At 45.2% G+C, this 23,025-nt stretch overlaps 1 protein-coding gene and 1 long non-coding RNA gene across 2 annotated transcripts; both read left to right on the top strand.

Moving 5' to 3' along the window:
• The first annotated feature begins 787 nt into the window (after positions 1–787).
• Positions 788–19,207, top strand: LOC128469213 (zinc finger protein 850-like). The gene is given in 12 exon segments (XM_053451040.1): positions 788–2,059; positions 3,766–3,942; positions 7,801–7,891; positions 8,044–8,140; positions 8,251–8,439; positions 8,521–8,644; positions 8,828–9,867; positions 16,037–16,124; positions 16,300–16,379; positions 16,490–16,669; positions 16,751–16,874; positions 17,761–19,207. Coding segments are annotated over 12 exon segments (4,278 nt in total). The 5' UTR covers positions 788–1,248; the 3' UTR covers positions 19,038–19,207.
• On the top strand, positions 7,600–8,308 carry LOC128469196 (uncharacterized). The gene is made up of 3 exons (XR_008345924.1): positions 7,600–7,891; positions 8,011–8,140; positions 8,251–8,308. It is a non-coding gene; the product is annotated as an uncharacterized LOC128469196 (long non-coding RNA).
• Positions 19,208–23,025: the final 3,818 nt, after the last annotated feature.

Below are 23,025 nucleotides of genomic sequence, written 5' to 3'. Positions count from 1 at the left end.
CCTGCGGTCTGTGTGTAGATATTAAGGCATCTTCACTGTAACAAATAACATGTAAAATGTGAGGTCCGTATAATAAATACTCGGCAATAAGGCAGCCACGAGAGGTCTCAGGAGCCGGGGCTGCTGTTACCCAACAACATGTGAGAGTCACGCCGGGGAGACAGCGGGGAGCGAGTTTATGCTCATGAGAACTGAAGATCCGTCCCTTTCCTCAGATCCTCCATGTTGAATCGCTATACGCTAAACCCACGTAATCCACAGATTAAAATAACCAATATATATGTAAAGAAACCCCTCTTACACGTAGACTATAGGAGCGGCCATCTTAACTTAATGAGGAGGAGTAATAATGCAGATCATCGTGTTGTACCGTTTCCTGCTGCTTGGTGTTGGAGGAGAATGTAGAAAACTTCAGGACAGGGAATCGATCAAATCATGCTGGTTCTGCCACAGGCTGCCACTGATCTTCACTGAGCTGAACCTTAAATATCTCCAAGAGGAAGACATCACACAAGCTGTAGGCAGTTCGCTAACTGATATTAGTAACACATAGAAGCGGTGATGTCTGCCATTCTCTTCTAAGACAATCTGAAAATATTAGTATAACAGAGAAACAGATCCTGCCAGACAGGGAGCGTTTAGAAATGGCGGCATCTCCGCAGGTAGAAGACATTTATCTGAAAGAGACTCTGAAATCTACTTGTTTGGGAAAGCGGCTGCTTCACTTAATTTGATCGTTTCTCTCCGACAGACGCGTCCGAGGTCAGAGATCGAGTCCCTAATTCTCCGCTGGACTGTAAGACGTCTCATTTTATTAAGGAGGAATCCGCCTCATGTGAAGAGACAGACATTTGTGACCCGGCGGAGTCTCCACAGACAGAGCTCACATCGACTCGTAATGAGGACGGATCCCCCTCAGATGAAGACGGAAATGTCTCAGCCCCCGATACACACACAGAGCACGACGGGGGGGATAATACGTCTGTCCACGTAAAGGAGGAATCCGCTTCCAATGAAGATTATTGGATCCCAACCGAACACAAGGGATCTACTTCTACTGATAAAACCCAAACCAGTAACACACATTTTCAGTGTGAAACACCCCCCGATGAGGGTACATATAGCTGCCCCGAGTGTCAGGAACGGTTTACCAGTGACTCTGATCTTCTTCTACATCAGACCATCCATGATAGATCGGCGGTCTCCTCTCTGGACTGCGAGGAAAGTTCTAACTTTAAATCCGAGTGCATGAGTCACCAACATCTTAACACAGGAAGGAAGCCTTATTCCTGTTCTGAGTGCGGGAAATGTTTTAACAGGAAGTCAATCCTTGATCGACATCTCAAAATTCACACGGGTGAGAGAGCTTATTTCTGTCCCGAGTGCGGGAAACGTTTTAAGGAGAACACACATCTTGTTCAACACCTCAGATATCACTCTGGGGAGAAGCCTTATTCGTGTTCCGAGTGCGGGAAACGTTTTAAACGTAACGCGCACCTTGCTGAACATTTTAGAACTCACACTGGGGAGAAGCCTTTTTCCTGTCCCGAATGTGGGAAATGCTTTCGAGTTAGTGCACAACTAGATGTACATCTCAGAACTCACACCGGGGCGAAGCCTTATTCCTGTTCCAAGTGCGGGAAATGTTTTACTGTAAACTCAGCCCTTGTGCAACACCTCAGAATTCACTCTGGAGAGAAGCCTTATTCCTGTTCCGAGTGCGGGAGATGTTTTAGCAGGAACTCTCACCTTATTCGACATCTCGAAATTCATGCAGGTGAGAAACCTTATTATTGTCCCGAGTGTGGAAAACATTTTAGGGAGAACACAGAACTTGTTCACCATCTCAGAATTCACAGCGGGGAGAAGCCTTTTTCCTGTTCAGTGTGCGAGAAACGGTTTACTGTAAACTCAAGCCTTGTGAAACACCTCAAAATTCATTCTGGAGAGAAGCCGTATTCCTGCTTGGACTGCGGAAAGTGTTTTCGATGTAACGTGCAGCTTCGTCGCCATCAGAGAATTCACATCAGGGAGAAACCGTAAACGTGTGCTGACTGCGGCAAATGTTTTTGACATGTTAGACCTCATTAACCCCTTGCTGACCAGACCTATTTTCCTTAAATTGTTGCTCTTTTTGACATTTGTGGTCCTTGTGTGTTTAATAATAACCTCCCTCTTTCTCGTTTAGTGCACCCACACAAATCATATATTGATTCTTCAGGGACAAGTAAGGTATCTTTTGATACCATAATTTAAAAAAAGAATATTTAAGACTTTATTCTATTTTTATTTTTTATAATCAAGTCAGAGATAAAGAGTGAAAACCCAGGACTGACACAGTATTTATTCGGTCATATTTTTATATATACCGTATTTGCTTGATTATAAGACGACCCCCCCAAAATCTGAATATTAATTTAGGAAAAAAGAAAAAGCCTGAATATAAGACGATACTATAGGAAAAAAGTTTTACTAGTAAATGTTAATTCATATAAACTATGTAAACTATTTTTTTTAAAATAAAAGCTATGATTTAGAAAAAAAAATTTTTGTTTTTATTTCCTTTTATTTTCCAACCTGCCCCCCAGTTATGCACATATGCCCCCAGGCTTGCCACTCTGCCCCAGAAATGCCTTATACCCCTATATGCCACTCTGGTATTTAGGGGGTTAAAAGGCATATTATGGGGCAGAGTGGCATATAGGGAGGTATAAGGCATTTCAGGAGGCAGAGTGGCGTATAGAGGGTTAAAAGGCATTTCTGGAGGCAGAGTGGCATTTAGGGGGTTAAAAGGCATATCATAGAGCACTCTGCCTACATAAATGCCTTATGCCCCCACTTAACAACCCCCCCCCTAAACTCACCGGTGCTTCTGACTCCCCGGTGTTTTGTCCGGGCAGCAGAGAGACGTCTACGCAATTTGCGTAGGCGACTTCCACTGCAGCCGAAAAGAGGTGCGGTTAGCAGCAGGGGTTGTCTGCGTCCATCGCGCAGACCTTCCCCGGCTGTCAGAGAGACTCTGCCGGTGCGGGGAACTCTGCTCTTTGACAGGCGGGGAAGGTCTGCGCGATGCACGCAGACAACCCCCGCTGCTAACCGCACCTCCTTTCGTCTGCAGTGGAAGTTGCCTACACAAATCGCGTAGACGTCTCTCCGCTGCCCGGACAACACACCGGGGAGTCAGAAGCACTGGTAAGTTTTGGAGGCGAAGTTACCAGACAGGAGGATCCAGGTCCCCTGCAGCGCTGCGGGGGATCTGGATCTTAGTCTCATAGTCAGACCTCTATTTGAAGTCTGATTATAAGGCGACCCCGATTTATAAGACGAGGGGCATTTTTCAGAGCATTTGCGGTATATATTATATTTTTTTTCATACCCCCTAACACTTAAACCTGCCTACCCACTGAGAAACCCACCACCCATGTGATTATGTCTATCAAGTATATTTGTGTACACCGATCAGCCGTAACATTATGAGCACCAGCTCAATTTTGTGTAATATTTTACACCCGTTGCGGCATGGACCCCATGAAGCCCCTAAAGCTGTGCTGTGGAATCCAGCACTAAGATGTTGGCAACAGATCCTTTAAGTCCTGTATGTTGCAAGGTGTGGCCTCCATGGATGCATCCCAGTGCTGCTTTTTCTCCAGGTAAGTGACGCAACCGGCCATCCTCGCGATGTAAAAGAGTAACAGGATTCATGAGACCGGCCACCTTCTTCCATTGCTCCGCGGTCCAGTTGTTATGCTCACATGTCCAATGTAGGTGCTTTAGGCAACAAACTGCGATGCTCTGCGTCTTCCGACTCCTTTCTATCAGAACCAGCAGTCATTTTCAGCAGCGTGAGCTACAGCAGCTCGTCAGTTGGATTTGACTCCACGGGTCGGCCTTTGCTCCCCACGTGCATCATTGAGAGTTGGCCATCCATGGCCCTGTCGCCAGGTCACAGCTTTTCGTTCCCTGGATCCCTTTTGATAGATACCGACCCCAGCAGACCTGGAACCCCCAGAAGAGCTGCAGTTTTGGAGATTCTCTGATCCAGTCTTGCAGTTACAATTTGGCCCTTGTCAAAGCCGCTCAGATCCTTACACTGCCCACTCTTTTTGCGTCTAACACATCAACTTTGAAGAGGAAATTGTTCAGTGTAGGACTCGCCTAAGAGGTTTGCCATGACGTGGCAAGTGAACTTCCACTTTAAATGGCCATTGGAGTGGAACTAAAAACCTCCATTTGTCTAAATAAGCATAGGGATTTAGGATAGTGCGCAGGTAACTATTTTTTGGTGTTTTTTCTATGTATTTTGGGCTGATGAATACTATAGCCGTTGCTGCTGCCCAAGATGGGAGTTTGAGCGCAGGGCTTTCTTCTATGTGTTTACATATGACATCAAAATGCATGGAGAAAGCTGGGTTCTGGGTGATTACAGCGGCCCCAGAAACCCACCAAGGTTCTGTGCAGACTGCAGGGTCACCCTGTGTAACCCCCACTATACCCTGTGCCTCAGTGGTGTCCATTTCTGGCACTGAGTGCCGCAGACAGCGGGATTTTAGTGATTTCATTAAATGATAAGAATTATTTGGATGGTGCTGCCTGTGAATGATCTACAATCCCCACAATCCCTGTCTGTGCAGGTCAGCAGGGTCTGGAGATGTCACACAACTGCTTTATAAAGAAAACAACAACTACTGTAATACTCGGCACCTAGGGTGACCACATGTCCCACATTGCCTATGACAGTCCTGCACTGGGGCTTTAAGTCGTGGAGGAGAGAGAGGGGCGTCATGCAACCGCTCGGCTTCCCTCAGTCTGCTCCGAGAGGCCTCTAGGTCCTGGTGCTGGCATTTTGTTCTGAGCGCAGGAATATGAAGCGTTCAGCAGTGAAGCAGCGCGCACCTCGGCAGAGCAGCGAGACAGAGGCCTTGTGCTCCCCTCTACAAGGTAAGTGAACCACAAAGGGGGATGAGGGGGTATAAGGTGAGAAGGGGTGGAGCTAGGGGAAGAAGGTGAGAAAGGGGTAAATAGTGAGAAAGGGGGAAGAGGGGGGTAGATAGCGAGAAAAGGTAGGAGAGGGTAGATAGTGAGAAGGAGGTTAGTAAGAATAATGACATAAATAAAGAGTGAGAATGAGTGAGAGAATTGATGAATTAATATGTGGATGCGTTGTGTGAATGAGTGAGAATAAACGATTGTGTGAATGGATTATGTGAATGAAAGTGTGAATAAGTGAGTGACTGTAAAAGTTTTGTGTGTATCATAGATATAGACCGTATTTGCTCGATTATAAGACAAGGTTTTTTTCAGAGCAAATGCTCTGAAAAATACCCCTCGTCTTCTAATCGGGGTCGTCTTCTAATCAGACCTCAAATAGAGGTCTGATTATGAGACTAAGATCCAGATCCCCCGAACCGCTGCAGGGGACCTGGATTCTCCTGTCTCACCCCCCCCCACACACACACACACTTACCGGTGCTTCCTGCTGTATTGCCGGGACAGCGGGTTGACGTCTACGTGATCCGCGTAGACAACGTCCGCTGCAGCCGGGAGGAGGTGTGGCTAGCAGCGGGGGTTGTCTGCGTCCGTCGCGCATACCTTCCCCGACTGTCAGAGATCAGAGTTCCCCGCCCATTTTTCTTTTAAATTGGGGTGTTTCCCCGCTGCCAACAGCGGGAACTCCCCCGATGTCAGTGGGACCGCCCACCGACATCAGCGTGCAGTCCTGGCCGCGTTCCGCAAGAGAAGGCAGAAGTTCCCAGATGACTGCATGCTAGGGAGCGTGGCCCAAGGAGATGCTTGCGTAGGGTCTAATTTTTTCAATATAAAATGTATTAGCAGCATGATCTAATATTTAGGTATATTGGCAGCATCATCTCATATATATATAGTGAAGGAATATATGATAAATGTTTTGCCCTTTTGGGTGTCTCAGATATGCAGGACTACAGTGTTCCAGATAAAACCAGTTTAGCTAAAACTAGGTAAAAATATATTGCACAAGTAACTACAGATGTCTGTTGCCCATCCTTCATTCCTGTTACACTGCAACCATTTTGCCTTATAGGGACATATTGTTATTTTACGTAAAATGATTGGGTTAGAATTTCCCTTTTTCTACTATGAGTTTATATATATATATATATATATATATATATCCATAATGCACCGGAATAAACAGAAATCTTATTACACATACACCCCTCACTCTGTGTCTGATTTCTCTCGAGCCGCTCGATTAAGATATCTATATAATTTATATATAATGGAAGCAGGGTATAATATTAATATATATCGGCAGCAGTGGCTAATAATATATATCCGAAGCAGTTGTCTAATATTAATATATATCCGCAGCAGGGTCTTGTATTAATATATATCCGCAGCAGGGTATAATATTTATATATATCCGCATCAAGGTGTGATAATATATATCTGCAGCAGGGGGTAATATTTATATATATCCGCAGCAGGGTCTAATATTAATATATATCGGCAGCAGGGGCTAATAATATATATCCGCAGCAGTTGTCTAATATTAATATATATCCGCAGCAGGGTCTAATATTAATATATATCCGCAGTAGGGGCTAATAATATATAATCGCAGCAGTTGTCTAGTATTAATATATATCCGCAGCAGGGTCTGATATTTATATATATCCGCAGCAGGGTCTAATATTTATATATATCGGCAGCAGGGTCTAATATTTATATATATGCGCAGCAGGGTCTAATATTAATATATATGCGCAGCAGGGTCTAATATTAATATATATCGGCAGCAGGGTGTAATATTAAAGAAACTAGTTCAGCTGTTATTTTGAAATCATATTTCAATCACAGTCTTTACTTCAAAGAGATAAGTATATATTATATAGTTAAAAATGCATGTCTAGCGCATATATATATATATATATATAATATATATTATAAATCCACCTGTGTGTGTAATGCACTTCATAGTGTGTCCTGGAATGGCAGAAATAAAATGTGGTCACCCTATCAGCACCCCATTATAATCCACTCCCCCCCCCGCTTCTGCCTCATAACACACACAAGGACTGCAACTCCCATAACACACCCGTCTCCCATCATGCACTGGGCTCTGACAGCCATCAACCCTCACTCATTAAACAAGGACTCACTATCCGTGTAGCTGGACAGAGAGACAACTCCCATCATCCCTATGCCCGCAAATAATGACTCAAATCCCAGTAATCCTCTCAAGAGAGCAGCCAGTCTGCAGCTTCTCAATTTACAGGAAGTACTGTAGGGGCTTGGAACGCAAATGGAACGCAAACCCGGAAGTTAACTGGTACGCAAAACCGGAAGTTAACTGGTACGCAAAACCGGAAGTAATGTACTACATTGATGCTTGTTGAAACGCGGGCTGGGCAACCTAAAAGATTTCTCCAACTTACTTCCGGTGTCTGGATTTTGGCGGTACCTGATCCCGGGAGCTGACACTCTTCCTATAACCCCTGGCAGGTCTGTGTGCAGGTAAATACTGGGGGAGGGGGAGTCTGGGTCCAGGAGCTGACACTCTCCCTGTTACTCCTGAAAGGTCTTTATGCGGGTAAATGCTGGGGGAGGGGGAGTCTGGGCCCAGGAGCTGACACTCTCCCTGTAACCCCTGGCAGGTCTGTGTGCAGGTAAATGCTGGGGTTTCTGGTTATACTCAGCTTTGTAACCATACTCAGTACTGATCTCTGGTGTGGCCGCTTTCTCCTTGATTTCTCTGTTTCCCTCATTCCGGGGCAGGATATCGCGGCCGGAGCTCCGTCTGAGGTCTCTGTTTTCTTCCAGTTAGACCCGGACAGTCCCAGAGGCAGCTGCCGAGGGCCCTGATCTGGTCGAGGGGCCAACACTCCATCCTCAGTAACCCGGAAGCTGATAGGTGAGTGTCAGTCACGGAGGAGACCGTCCTATACAGTGACCCTGTGCCGGGTGATGTGACGGCTGCTGCGCTCTCTTTAGGGGTTTGTCTTTTTGACGTTATTAGAATTTGTGGTACAGGGAGGCGTCTGAGCGCCAAACGCGGTGACCCAGGAAAGAGTCCGGTTTAGGACTGAACATGGACAAGGATCCGGTGGCTGAGAAGATCTTGAGCCTCACCCTGGAGATCATCTCCCTGCTGAGCGGAGAGGTGAGGGGTCGGTGTCTCTGGGGCCAGAACATGGATGTCGTTATGTCCACAAACTGCAGCTCAGATGTTTCTTTGCTCATCGATATTTCAATATCTTTCCCGATATACAGGATTATATGATTGTGAGGAAGCCCAGTGACTGCGTCCCACCCAACGACGGCCCCCGTGTGTCAGACGGACCCCCCGGGACCCGGAGCCCCAGCCCGGTGCCTCCGCCTCACTCGCTGACCCACGAGAGGAACCGCGAGCAGAAGATCCTGGAACTGACCAACAAGATAATGTCCCTGCTGACTGGAGAGGTGAGCGCTGCTGGGAACGGGACGTTATACAGTAACACCGAGGCCTGTGTCTGGATGGTGACGGCTCATTGTGTGTCTCAGGTTCCTGTAAGGTGTGATGATGTCACCGTCTATTTCTCCATGGAGGAGTGGGAGTATTTAGAAGGACACAAGGAGCTTTACAGGGACGTGATGATGGAGACCCACCAGCCCCGCGGCTCTCCGGGTAAGAGGCTTAATCCGTGCGATCTGTGTGTAGATATTAAGGCATCTTCACTGTAACAAACAACATGTAAAATGCGAGGTCCGTATAATAAATACTCGGCAATAAGGCAGCCGCGAGAGATCTGAAATCTACTTGTTTGGGAAAGCGGCTGCTTCACTTAATTTGATCATTTTTCTCTGACAGACGCATCCGAGGTCAGAGATCGAGCCCCTAATTCTCCGCTGGACTGTAAGACGTCTCATTTTATTAAGGAGGAATCCGCCTCATGTGAAGAGACAGACATTAGTGACCCGGCGGAGTCTCCACAGACAGAGCTCACATCGACTCGTAATAAGGGCGGATCCCCCTCAGTCCCCGATACACACACAGAGCACGACGGGGGGGATAATACGTCTGTCCACATAAAGGAAGAATCCGCTTCCAATGAAGATTATTGGATCCTAACCGAACACAAGGGATCTACTTCTACTGATACCGGCGATTATGATAAAACCCATGAGGGTACATATAGCTGCCCTGAATGTCAGGAACGGTTTACCAGTGACTCTGATCTTCTTCAACATCAGACCATCCATAATAGCTCGTCGGTCTCCTCTCTGGACTGCGGAAGAAGTTCTAACTTTAAATCTGAGTGCATGAGTCACCAACATCTTAACACAGAAAGGAAGCCTTATTCCTGTTCTGAGTGCGGGAAATGTTTTAACAGGAAGTCAATCCTTGTTCGACACTTAAGAGTTCACGCCGGCAAGAAAGATTATTCCTGTCCCGAGTGCGGGAAACATTTTAAGGAGAACACACATCTTGTTCAACATCTCAGATATCACTCTGGGGAGAAGCCTTTTTCCTGTTCAGAGTGCGGGAAACGTTTTAAACGTCACGCACATCTTGTTGAACATTTTAGAACTCACACCGGGGAGAAGCCTTATCCCTGTTCTGAATGTGGGAAAAGCTTTCGATGTAGCGCACACCTAGATGTACATCTCAGAACTCACACCGGGGAGAAGCCTTATTCCTGTTCTGAGTGCGGGAAATGTTTTACTGTAAACTCGAACCTCGTGCGTCACCTCAGAAGTCACTCTGGAGAGAAGCCTTATTCCTGCTTGAAATGTGCAAAGCGTTTTCGATGTAATGTGCAGCTTCGTCAGCATCAGAGAATTCACATCGGGGAGAAGCCGTAAACGGATGCTGAATGTGGCAAATGTTTTATCAAAGAGCCACACTGGGTAGAAAGCACAGGGCACAGGGAGGCTGAGAGTAATGTGCATGTGTTGGCACTTGTGCATGATAGGAGTGTGATTGCTATATTAAATATACATGATTGCTAACAGCAATAACACTCCTATCATGCCCAGGCATTCCCAGATTCCAGCACAGCTAACATCACATTCATCCTGGAACCTGGGCAAGATAGAAGCATAATTAAGGTGTGTCTTATACATGGGAGCGTCTGTCAGGGTCCACTTTTTCGCTGCCTGAACCATGTGGTATATCAATCTGCTACCACTAGTGGCCACCCTCTGCCCTCTGGAGCACTCAGAACTCAATTACCAGGATCAGGTGTACCTTATTACCTAACTTGAGCCGTAATCATTCCATCCAGCTGCGCCTTGTTTCCGGGATTGAATCCTGGCTACTTCATCCAGCTCTGCCCTTCAGTCAGGGCCTTTGTATTGAAGTCTGTGGGCCTGTACTGTTCCTGGTTTTGTGTCCTTATCAAGTGGACTCCCTGCCTTTTCGTGCCCTTCCAAGTGGGCTCCCTGCCAAAAGACTTATTACTGGTATTTATTTATCCTGCCATACGTCCAGTTTCCTTCTTACAGACTGTATAACCCTTATTTGCTTGTGCTGTCAAATGCATACAATACATTGCATTACCAGATTTCTGCTTGTGGTGTCTTTGTATAATCATGCATCGTGGGTTACAGACCGAACCCCAAGTATCCCCTGCACATGGGCTCCTACCCAACCTGATTACCCGAGTCCTGACAGTGTCTTATACATGGGGAAATACGGTAATTGGTGGTAATTTCAGCTTGGTTTTCGCTTACAGTTCATACAAGTAGCCACAAACATTTTAAGAAAAGTAGCCTCTTACCATCTCTTCTGGTTTAAATTAATTTCCTGGACCTTTAAATACTTCACACCAAAGCCCGTATATGTACGAGCGTCTATTAAATACTGCAATCGGCTTTGCAGCATCCACAGAAGCCTTATGAGTGAAGCTAGACATCGATATCGGAAGGAAAGCTCCCCAAAAATATCCACGCCCAAACCTCAACAAAGAGCTTATGAAGTTGCAGAAAATTGCTTCTTTAGCATTCAGCAACACAACCCCCTACGCCAATTGCCTTGTGCCCCAAAGAGCAACCTGCAGGTTGAATACAAGTACTGTATTTAATCATGCAAGTCAATGGAGCCCAGCTCACTAATCACAATGTGATTAGTTACATTTTTTTTTAAAACATTTGGTAACATGTAAAAATAATTCCCCACTGGTGTCATAATCAAGGAAGCCACCAGTTCCAACACATTTAACCCCTTTAATCCCCTATAGACGTACCGGGACGTCCAAAAAACGCCTATTAAGAAACCCCTATGGACGTCCCGGTACGTCAAGCCCTTCGTGCAGCATCAGGGACACATCCCTGCCGCTGCACGGGAGACCAGGCTGTCGTTTGACAGCCTGGACTCCCCACTGACAGCAGAAGCCGGCATTGTCGGCTTTCTGCTGTCCGATCTCCTGTAACAGCTTCCGGCATGAAAGCCGGTAAGCTGTTACACTGTAAACTGCCCAATCGCACAGTTTCAAACGCTCGATCGGGCATTCCCTTCCGGGTTGCGTCACTGCTGACGTAACCCGGAAGGTCATCGGAGGAAAGGATATCCCCTGCGGGGATATCCTGCCCTCTGCTGAGGCACAGAGACGCTGCGATCTCTATGCAGGTCTGTGAGGACCTGCATAGAGATCACAGTGTGATCGGTGCAGGGGGATCGCGGGGAGGGGAGTGAGAGACCATGTCTCTCACTCCCCTTCCCGTCCTGAAAGAGAAAAGCTGGAAAAAAAAAATTCATTCATTTAAAAAATAATATTAAATAAATCATTAAAATAATAATATAAATAATACTAACAAAAATTATAATGTGAGCTGTGATGTCATTGTGACATCACTGGCATGTTCAGGAGGTCCCTAACCATTTCTGTGTAAAAATAATATATAAAAAATACAAAAAAAAATGTTAAAAAATTAAAATAAAAAAAGATAATAAAAAAATTATTTAAAAAACCTTACTTCCCATTGCCCTAGCATAACATCTAGCCAGTATAACCCTCCTGCCCCCGTTCATAACCCTCAAACCCCCAAAAATTATACAAAATTGTACACCTTATAGTATGCTCCCTGGTGCTGGGAAAGTCTGGAAAATCTATATAAATTAGGTATTTCTGAAATCAGGACACCTGAATTGATAAACTTGGAGGGGATTTTCCATCACTTTACCTAATTTTGTGAGGATTCAGAGGGAAAATGTAAAAAAAAATTAGTTTATTTTTCTAATCTTCGCTAGTTTTTACTAAATTTCTCATTCTAAATTCTCAGCTAATCATCCAACTATGGTATCAAACGAAAGCGCTATCTCTCCTTGAAAAAACAATATATGGTTTACATGGGTACACTATTCACAGGAAAGGAGAATCTTAAAAGTGAGAATTTTTTAAAAGAAAAATAAAATCATATTTTATAATTTTGTATAGTAAAAGTAAATGACATGATACGATAAAAATAATAGTATCTAAAGAAAGGCTTTCCTTTGTGGATGCACTAAATGAGAGAATAAAATTACAGCAACACTGCAAAGGTGTTACAACAGCCTTTGTCCTAATGTGTACTACAAGTCATTAAGGGGTTAATATTAAAGATTTAGCAAACATTCAAGCCAAATTCATATCTGTTATACTTTTCTCCTTTTAATTATTTCAATTAATTTCCTTCTCATCAAATCCTCGCCCAAACAGCCTCCTGCTGCTTCTTAACCCTTTGTAGTCCAATACATTTTCACTAAGTACGCCAAGCAAGTCTAATTTAGTTTTCAATAAAAAAAAAAACATTTTTAAATTTTATACAACATAGTTATATTTTCTTATAACTACAAAGCAATTAATAAACACTATTCTCAAATCATAGTTTATGTTAGTCTTGATATCTTTATATAATCATCTTTATCACTAAAATCACATTCAGAATCATTCTATTCTAATAGTCTGGCTACCTCTTCAGAATCCTCTTTTGTGCAATGCATGGTATAATAGCGACATCTAGTGGTCATCAGGAAATCCAACATTGGCCCACAATCGGTAAAATATATATATTCCACAAAGGATTAATAGACTTTTTTTCTTCAGTTGAGGTTTTGCCCCAAATATATTTTCAGGCTGCTGCATATTAGCTCTGTTGTCTGAGCCCAATTTACTAGACAAACTCCCCGACTGGATACACCCGTCAGCTGTCTGCGATGAAGGGATCGGGAACAGACTCTGTATCCTTGATGTACGAACACTGTAGCCCGCCGAGACGCAGCCAATACAGCGCTGTAATTGTCCTGCAAAGGACAATGTGTGATATAGCCGGTACCTCAAACATTAGATGAGACTAATACATGCAGGGCCGGCCTTAGGTGTTCAGGCACCCTGTGCAGACTAGTTAATTAGGGAATAAATCTAGTTATTTAGAGATTATTTATGTGCAAGTGCAAACAAGCACAATAATATATAACCGGTAACAATAATGTACCTTTAATACATTAAATATAAGAAAAAAGACAGCTAACAGTGCAATCTTTGTAACAAAAACATTTTCCCATTAAATATTGAAAAAATTGGACTCAAGGCAATTATTTCCTTTGCACCCCCTCCACACACCCTAGCATGCAATCACTCCCTCCGCTCCCACACCAAAAAAAAAAATGTCCACGCTGACTCAGTCTTCCCTCCTGACTCTACTGTGACTAATATTAATATATATCGGCAGCAGGGTCTAATATTAATATATATATATATATATATATATATATATATATATATATATATATATATATATATCGGCAGCAGGGTCTAATATTAATTTATATCGGCAGTGGGGGCTAATATTAATATATATTGGCAGCAGGGTCTATTATTAATATATATTTCGGCAGCAGGGTCTAATATAATATATATCGGCAGCAGGAGCTAATATTAATATATATCGGCAGCGGGGTATAATTTTAATATATATAAGCAGCAGGGGCTAATAGTAATATATATCAGAAGCAGGGTATAATATTAATATATATCGGCAGCAGGGTCTTATATTAATATATATTGGCAGCAGGGTATAATATTAATATATATAGGTAGCAGGGTCTAATATTAATATATATCGGCAGCAGGGTATAACATTAATATATATCGGCAGCGGGGTCTAATATTAATATATATCGGCAGCAGAGTATAATATTAATATATATCGACAGCAGGGTCTAGTATTAATATATATATATATATATATATATCGGCAGCAGGGTCTAATATTAATATATATCGGCAGTGGGGGCTAATATTAATATATATTGGCAGCAGGGTCTATTATTAATATATATTTCGGCAGCAGGGTCTAATATAATATATATCGGCAGCGGGGTATAATTTTAATATATATAAGCAGCAGGGGCTAATATTAATATATATATCGGCAGCAGGGGCTAATAGTAATATATATCAGAAGCAGGGTATAATATTAATATATATCGGCAGCAGGGTCTTATATTAATATATATTGGCAGCAGGGTATAATATTAATATATATAGGTAGCAGGGTCTAATATTAATATATATCGGCAGCAGGGTATAACATTAATATATATCGGCAGCGGGGTCTAATATTAATATATATCGGCAGCAGAGTATAATATTAATATATATCGACAGCAGGGTCTAGTATTAATATATATATATATATATATATATATATATATATATATATCGGCAGCAGGGTCTAATATTAATATATATCGGCAGTGGGGGCTAATATTAATATATATTGGCAGCAGGGTCTATTATTAATATATATTTCGGCAGCAGGGTCTAATATAATATATATCGGCAGCGGGGTATAATTTTAATATATATAAGCAGCAGGGGCTAATATTAATATATATCGGCAGCAGGGGCTAATAGTAATATATATCAGAAGCAGGGTATAATATTAATATATATCGGCAGCAGGGTCTTATATTAATATATATTGGCAGCAGGGTATAATATTAATATATATAGGTAGCAGGGTCTAATATTAATATATATCGGCAGCAGAGTATAATATTAATATATATCGGCAGCAGGCTCTTATATTAATATATATTGGCAGCAGGGTCTAATATTAATATTGGCAGCAGGGTGTAATATTAATATATATATGGGCAGCGGGGTATAATATTACTATATATCGGCAGCAGGGGCAAATAATATATATCTGCATCATGGGCTAATATTTATATATATCGGCAGCACGGGCTAATATTTATATATATCGGCAGCAGGGGCAAATAATATATATATATATATATATATATATATATATATATTATAAATCCACCTGTGTGCGTGTAATGCACTTCATATCATAGTGTGTCCTGGAATGGCAGAAATAAAATGTGGTCATTAGCACCCCATTATAATCCACCACCCCCCCCTGCTTCTGCCTCATAACACACAAGGACTGCAACTCCCATAACACACCCGTCTCCCATCATGCACTGGGCTCTGACAGCCATCAACCCTCACTCATTAAACAAGGACTCACTATCCGTGTAGTTGGACAGAGAGACAACTCCCATCATCCCTATGCCCGCAAATAATGACTCAAATCCCAGTAATCCTCTCAGGAGTGCAGCCAGTCTGCAGCTTCTCAATTTACAGGAAGTACTGTAGGGGCTTGGAACGCAAACCCGGAAGTTAACTGGAACACAAAACCGGAAGTAATGTACTACATTGATGCTTGTTGAAACGCAGGCTGGGCAACCGAAAAGATTTCTCCAACTTACTTCCGGTGTCTGGATTTTTGGCGGTACCTGATCCCAGGAGCTGACACTCTCCCTATAACCCCTGGCAGGTCTGTGTGCAGGTAAATGCTGGGGGAGGGGCAGTCTGGGCCCAGGAGCTGACTCTCTCCCTGTAACCCCTGGCAGGTCTGTGTGCAGGTAAATGCTGGGGTTTCTGGTTATACTCAGCTTTGTAACCATACTCAGTAGTGATCTCCGCTGTGGCCGCTTTCTCCTTGATTTCTCCGTTTCCCTCATTCCGGGGCAGGATATCGCGGCCGGAGCTCCGTCTGAGGTCTCTGGTTTTTTTCCAGTTAGACCCGGACAGTCCCAGAGGCAGCTGCCGAGGGCCCTGATCTGGTCGAGGGGGCCAATGCTCCATCCTCAGTAACCTGGAAGCTGATAGGTGAGTGTCAGTCACGGAGGAGACCGTCCTATACAGTGACCCTGTGCCGGGTGATGTGACGGCTGCTGCGCTCTCTTTGGGGGTTTTGTCTTTTTGCCGTCACGTTATTAGAATTTGTGGTACAGGGAGGCGTCTGAGCGCACAACGCGGTGACCCAGGAAAGAGTCCGGTTTAGGGCTGAACATGGACAAGGATCCGGTGGCTGAGAAGATCTTGAGCCTCACCTTGGAGATCATCTCCCTGCTGAGCGGAGAGGTGAGGGGCCGGTGTCTCTGGGGCCAGAACATGGATGTCGTTATGTCCACACACTGCAGCTCAGATGTTTCTTTGCTCATCGATATTTCAATATCTTTCCCGATATACAGGATTATATGATTGTGAGGAAGCCTAGTGACTGCGTCCCACCCGACGGCCCCCGTGTGTCAGAAGGACCCCCCGGGTCCCGGAGCCCGGTGCCTCCACCTCACTCGCTGACCCACGAGAGGAACCGCGATCAGAAGATCCTGGAACTGACCAACAAGATGATGTCGCTGCTGACTGGAGAGGTGAGCGCTGCTGGGAACGGGACGTTATACAGTAACACCGAGGCGGTTGTCTGGATGGTGACGGCTCATTGTGTGTCTCAGGTTCCTGTAAGGTGTGATGATGTCACCGTCTATTTCTCCATGGAGGAGTGGGAGTATTTAGAAGGACACAAGGAGCTTTACAGGGACGTGATGATGGAGACCCACCAGCCCCGTGGTTCTCCGGGTAAGAGGTTTAATCCCTGCGTTCTGTGTGTAGATATTAAGGCATCTTCACTGTAACAAATAACATGTAAAATGTGAGGTCCGTATAATAAATACTCGGCGATAAGGCAGCCGTGAGAGATCTCAGGAGCCGGGGCCGCTGTTACCCAACAACATGTGAGAGCCGGGGAGACAGCGAGGAGCGAGTTTGTTTACAAAAACTGTTTAACCCTTTGTGGACCGGGGATTATTCATGCCCTAGTTCTGTAGTTTTTTATTTTGTGCTTATGGGCAGGTGTGTAGGAGGTCCTGGGAGGAGGTTAACATTAGCCTTTTTTAATCTCTGTTGCTATGGACTACTCTTCCAATGATGCTCAGCCAGCATTATGGTGGACACCTTGCTGGCTGAGCATCATGGAAATTGTAGTTCATAGCTAGTATCTGCAGCTTTAATGCTGCACTTCCCATTATGTGATTGAGGATTCTACAGGCTCTCGTGTCAAGCACCACTTTTACATGATGGCCAGCAGGTCATTTAAGAGACTGATCTGATGTGACAAAGTACCGGTATGTCATAAAGAGATCTGTCCCTTTTTTCAAATCCTCCATGTTGAATCTATATGCTAAACCCACGTAAACCACAAATTAAAGTAACCAATATATATGTGTGTGTGTACATACATTTAATATATATATATATATATATATATATATAATTTCAAAAGTATTGTGACACTTCCTGTTGCTTGATGTTGTTTGGTTGAGGTGGCCTTTGTAACGGTGGGGAAGTAATGTGTAGAATTTGCGGGGTCTCCGCAGGTAGAAGACATTTATCTGAAAGAGACTCTGAAATCGACTTGTTTGGGAAAGCGGCTGCTTCACTTAATTTGATCATTTCTCTCCGACAGACGCATCCGAGGCCAGAGATCGAGCCGCTAATTCTCCGCTGGACTGTAAGACGTCTCATTTTATTAAGGAGGAATCCGCCTCATGTGAAGAGACAGACATTTGTGACCCGGCGGAGTCTCCACAGACAGAGCTCACATCGACTCGTAATGAGGACGGATCCCCCTCAGATGAAGACGGAAATGTCTCAGCCCCCGATACACACACAGAGCACGACGGGGGGGATAATACGTCTGTCCACGTAAAGGAGGAATCCGCTTCCAATGAAGATTATTGGATTCCAACCGAACACAAGGAATCTACTTCTACTTATAAAACCCAAACCAGTAACACACATTTTCAGTGTGAAACACCCCCTGATGAGGTTACATATAGCTGCCCCGAGTGTCAGGAACGGTTAACCAGCGACTCTGATCTTCTTCTACATCAGACCATCCATGATAGATCTGCGGTCTCCTCTCTGGGCTGTGGGACAAATTCTCACTCTGAGCACATTGTTCATCAGCGTATTCACACGGGTGAGAAGCCTTATACTTGTTTACAGTGCGGGAAATGTTTCAAAAGGAACGCCAACCTTCTTCGACATGTCAGAATTCACACCGGGAAGAAGTGTTATTCCTGTGCAGAGTGCGGGAAATGTTTTGCAGAATCCTCAGGGTTTGCCCTCCACCAGCGGACTCACACAGGAGAGAAACCATTTTCGTGTTCTGTGTGTGGGAAATGCTTCACTTGTAACTCGAACCTTCTTACGCATCTCAGAATTCACACCGGGGAGAAGCCTTTTTCATGTTCCGAGTGTGGGAAATGTTTTAAGAGTAATTCACACCTTGTTAAACATGTTAGAATTCACACCGGGGAGAAGCCTTTTTCGTGTTCTGAGTGCGGGAAACGTTTTAAAGAATACTGGAGCTTCATCTACCATCAACGGACTCACACAGGAGAGAAACCATTTCCCTGTTCTGTGTGTGGAAAATGTTTTAGCTGCAAATCAAACCTTAGTCGACATGTCAGAGTTCACACCGGGGAGAAGCCTTTTTGCTGCTCAGAATGCGGGAAATGTTTCACACAGTCCTCGAGTTTTACCGTCCACCAGCGGACTCACACAGGAGAGAAACCGTTTCCGTGTTCTGCGTGTGGGAAATGTTTTACCAGTAACGCAAGCCTTGTTCAGCATCTCAGAGTTCACACCGGGGAGAAACCTTACAAGTGTTTGGACTGTGGCAAATGTTTTAGCACTAAAGCAAATCTCAGTAAGCACCAGAGCGCGCACACGGGTTAGAAGTGTGAAAGAATTGTGTGTAATGGGACGGGGTCTTGTTAATATGGAGGCTTCTATTATTAAATATTCCTTTACTAATTCTTAGCAGCTGAAACACAAAGCTTATGGAGCATATAGAGTTAACAATATAACTCAACAACACAGGTAATAAATCGTTTGATCCCCGACAACAGTCCTCTTTCTTTGCGTCTCCCGGGAACAGATAGGGGACAGGTTTTTGTTACTAATAGCTGTGATTACATATCTCTCAGTTATATTTATATTCCGTGTGCTGCTTGGTCTTCTTTCTGTGTCATTTTGGGCCGACCATGTCTATTTCCGTTGTGGTTTGGGAGAGAAACGCCTGTATCAGCCGCCATCTTCCCGGCTGGTGTGCGCTGTGTTTCTATTATTCCTGCCCTCAGCTCAGTCCTGCTCCTGGCAGTCTTTGACCCCTTAAGGACAGAGCTGGGTTTTTTTTCTTTTTGACCAAGGCTGTTTTAACATTTTTGCAATGTTGCTATTTAGCGGCCATTTTCTTCTCTCATTTACTGAACCCACACAAGATATATATATATATAAAATATTGGGTTTGTTTCAGGCCAATAAGGGCTTTCTTGAGATGGTATGATCAAAATAATTGTATCTAATCTACTATAATATATATATAAACTCTCACTCATCTACAAAAGCTGCTAAATTGATTCTCCTATTTGTCCCGAGTTTAGAATACTCAATATTTTTATGTTTTGTTTTCCAATTTTTGGGGCAATGAGTAGTGTTGTGAAGAAAAAAAATGGTTTTGAAATAGTACATCTGGTTATTTTGCTCCCATGTGCTATTTGGGAAATCTTTGAAGCCGGTCAGTTAAGTTTTCCCTATCAAACCAAATAGCGTATTTGCCCATGTTAAAATCAGACCTAAGACCTATTTGACTATGAGACTAAGATCTAGATCCCCCGCAGTGCTGCAGGTGACCTGGATCATCCTGTCTGGTAACCTCCCCCCAAAACTTACCGGTGCTTCTGACTCCCTGGTGTGTAGTCGGGGCAGCGGGTAGCCCTCTACGCGATTCGCATAGGCAACTTCTGCTGCAGCTGGGAGGAGGTGCTGTTAGCAGCGGGGGTTGTCTGCGTCCATCTCGCAGACCTTCCCCTACTGTCAGAGAGGAGAGTTCGCTGCACGATGGACACAACCCTGCCTGTGGGCTTCCCAACGCCGCGTGCCCTGCCTGTGGGCTTCCAAGCCATGCCCCTACCTCCTCCCTTGCCTGTGCGCTTCCAGTTTCCTGTCTGTACTGAGCTTGACACCCCAAGTTTATATCCTGAATGATCTCCAAACACCTATAGATGGCCTAAAGAGGAGAGCAGCCCTGAATTTAATACATCATCAGCCTGCCAAGGGCCATCTAAACCTGCTCCTGCATCGAGACTCCTGCCTGATCCGGCACCCACAGACATCACAATAATACGCTGGGGGCGGAGACCCCTTTCTCACCCATATAGAATACATATAATGACATGAGGGGGGGCTGGGGTATTATGGGGACCTGTGTAACCCCGTTATCCCCTGTAGCTCAGCGGTGTCCAACTCTGGTCCTGAGGGCCGCAGACAGAGCGGGATTTTTGTGATTTCATTAAATAAGAATTATTTGGATGGCACTGCCTGTGAATGATCTGCAATCCCCACAAAATTTATCTGTGCAGCTCAGGGCCTGGAGATGTCACGTGACTGCTTTATAAAGAGAACTACAACTCCTATAATCCTTAACACCCCATTAGAATCCACACCCAACTTCTGCCTCATAACCCACACAAGGACTACAACTCCCATCACACACTTGTGTGCTTTCACATAAAGCAAATGAAGAGTTTAATTCCTATCATCCAGATAACTCTCCGCCTGCCTCCCATCATGCACTGGGCTCTAACAGCGATAAACCATCAATCTTAAAGCACCAAAGACTCCAACTCCCACTATCCGCGATTCTAGTAACACAGACAACTCCCATCATCCGTATGCCAGTTTTGGCTGAAAACCAAAAGGCCACCAATGACTCTAATCCCAGTAATCCTCACAGGAGAGCGGCCGCCCTGCAGCGTCTCGATACACAGGAAGTACTGCAGGGGCTTGAAACGCAAACCGGAAGTTAATTGAACCGCATACCCGGAAGTAACGTAAACACTGGCGACTGCGGCAACGCATCATGGGGAAGCTCCAGGAAGTTTGCAACTTACATCTGGTATCGCAGGAGAAATCTGTTCCTAGGAGCTGACACTCTCCCTGTAACCCCTGGCAGGTGTGCCTGCAGGTAGATGCTGGGGGAGGGGCAGTCTGGGCCCAGGAGCTGACACTCTCCCTGTAACCCCTGGCAGGTGTGCCTGCAGGTAAATGCTGGGGGAGGGGCAGTCTGGACCCAGGAGCTGACACTCTCCCTGTAACCCCTGGCAGGTCTATGCGCAGGTAAATGCTGGGGGAGGGGCAGTCTGGGCCCAGGAGCTGACACTCTCCCTGTAACCCCTGGCAGGTGTGTCTGCAGGTAAATGCTGGGGGAGGGGCAGTCTGGGCCTAGGAGCTGACACTCTCCCTGTAACCCCTGGCAGGTCTACGTGCAGGTAAATGGTGGAGGAGGGGCAGTCTGGGCCCAGGAGCTGACACTCTCCCTGTAACCCCTGGCAGGTCTATGTGCAGGTAAATGCTGGGGGAGGGGCAGTCTAGGCCCAGGAGCTGACACTCTCCCTGTAACCCCTGGCAGGTGTGTGTGCAGGTAAATGCTGGGGGTTCTGGTTATACTCAGCTTTGTAACCATACTCAGTACTGATCTCCGGTGTGGCCGCTTTCTCCTTGATTTCTCCGTTTCCCTCATTCCGGGGCAGGATATCGCGGCCGGAGCTCCGTCTGAGGTCTCTGTTTTCTTCCAGTTAAACCCGGACAGTCCCAGAGGCAGCTGCCGAGGGCCCTGATCTGGTCGAGGGGCCAACACTCCATCCTCAGTAACCCGGAAGCTGATAGGTGAGTGTCAGTCACGGAGGAGACCGTCCTATACAGTGACCCTGTGCCGGGTGATGTGACGGCTGCTGCGCTCTCTTTGGGGGTTTGTCTTTTTTGTCTTTTTTTTTTTTTGTCACGTTATTAGAATTTGTGGTTCAGGGAGGCGTCTGAGCGCCAAACGCGGAGACACAGGAAAGAATCCGGTTTAGGACTGAACATGGACAAGGATCCGATGACTGAGAAGATCTTGAGCCTCACCCTGGAGATCATCTCCCTGCTGAGCGGAGAGGTGAGGGGTCGGTGCCTCTGGGGCCGGAACATGGATGTCGTTATGTCCACAAACTGCAGCTCAGATGTTTCTTTGCTCATCGATATTTCAATATCTTTCCCGATATACAGGATTATATAATTGTGAGGAAGCCCAGTGACTGCGTCCCACCCAGCGACGGCCCCCGTGTGTCAGACGGGCCCCCCGGGACCCGGAGCCCCAGCCCGGTGCCTCCACCTCACTCGCTGACCCACGAGAGGAACCGCGAGCAGAAGATCCTGGAACTGACCAACAAGATGATGTCCCTGCTGACTGGAGAGGTGAGCGCTGCTGGGAACGGGACGTTATACAGTAACACCGAGGCGTGTGTCTGGATGGTGACGGCTCATTGTGTGTCTCAGGTTCCTGTGAGGTGTGATGATGTCACCGTCTACTTCTCCATGGAGGAGTGGGAGTATTTAGAAGGACACAAGGAGCTTTACAGGGACGTGATGATGGAGACCCACCAGCTCCGCGGCTCTCCGGGTAAGAGGTTTAATCCCTGCGGTCTGTGTGTAGATATTAAGGCAGCTTCACTGTAACAAATAACATGTAAAATGTGAGGTCCGTATAATAAATACTCGGCAATAAGGCAGCCGGAGAGATCTCAGGAGCCGGGGCCGCTGTTACCCAACAACATGTGAGAGCCGGGGAGACAGCGGGGAGCGAGTTTATGCTCATGAGAGCTGTCACTGATTAAAGCAGATCTGC

This window comes from Spea bombifrons, chromosome 11 (genome assembly GCF_027358695.1).
Source record: "Spea bombifrons isolate aSpeBom1 chromosome 11, aSpeBom1.2.pri, whole genome shotgun sequence".
Taxonomy (NCBI): domain Eukaryota; kingdom Metazoa; phylum Chordata; class Amphibia; order Anura; family Pelobatidae; genus Spea; species Spea bombifrons.
This window is presented reverse-complemented; position numbering and strand designations above follow the sequence as displayed.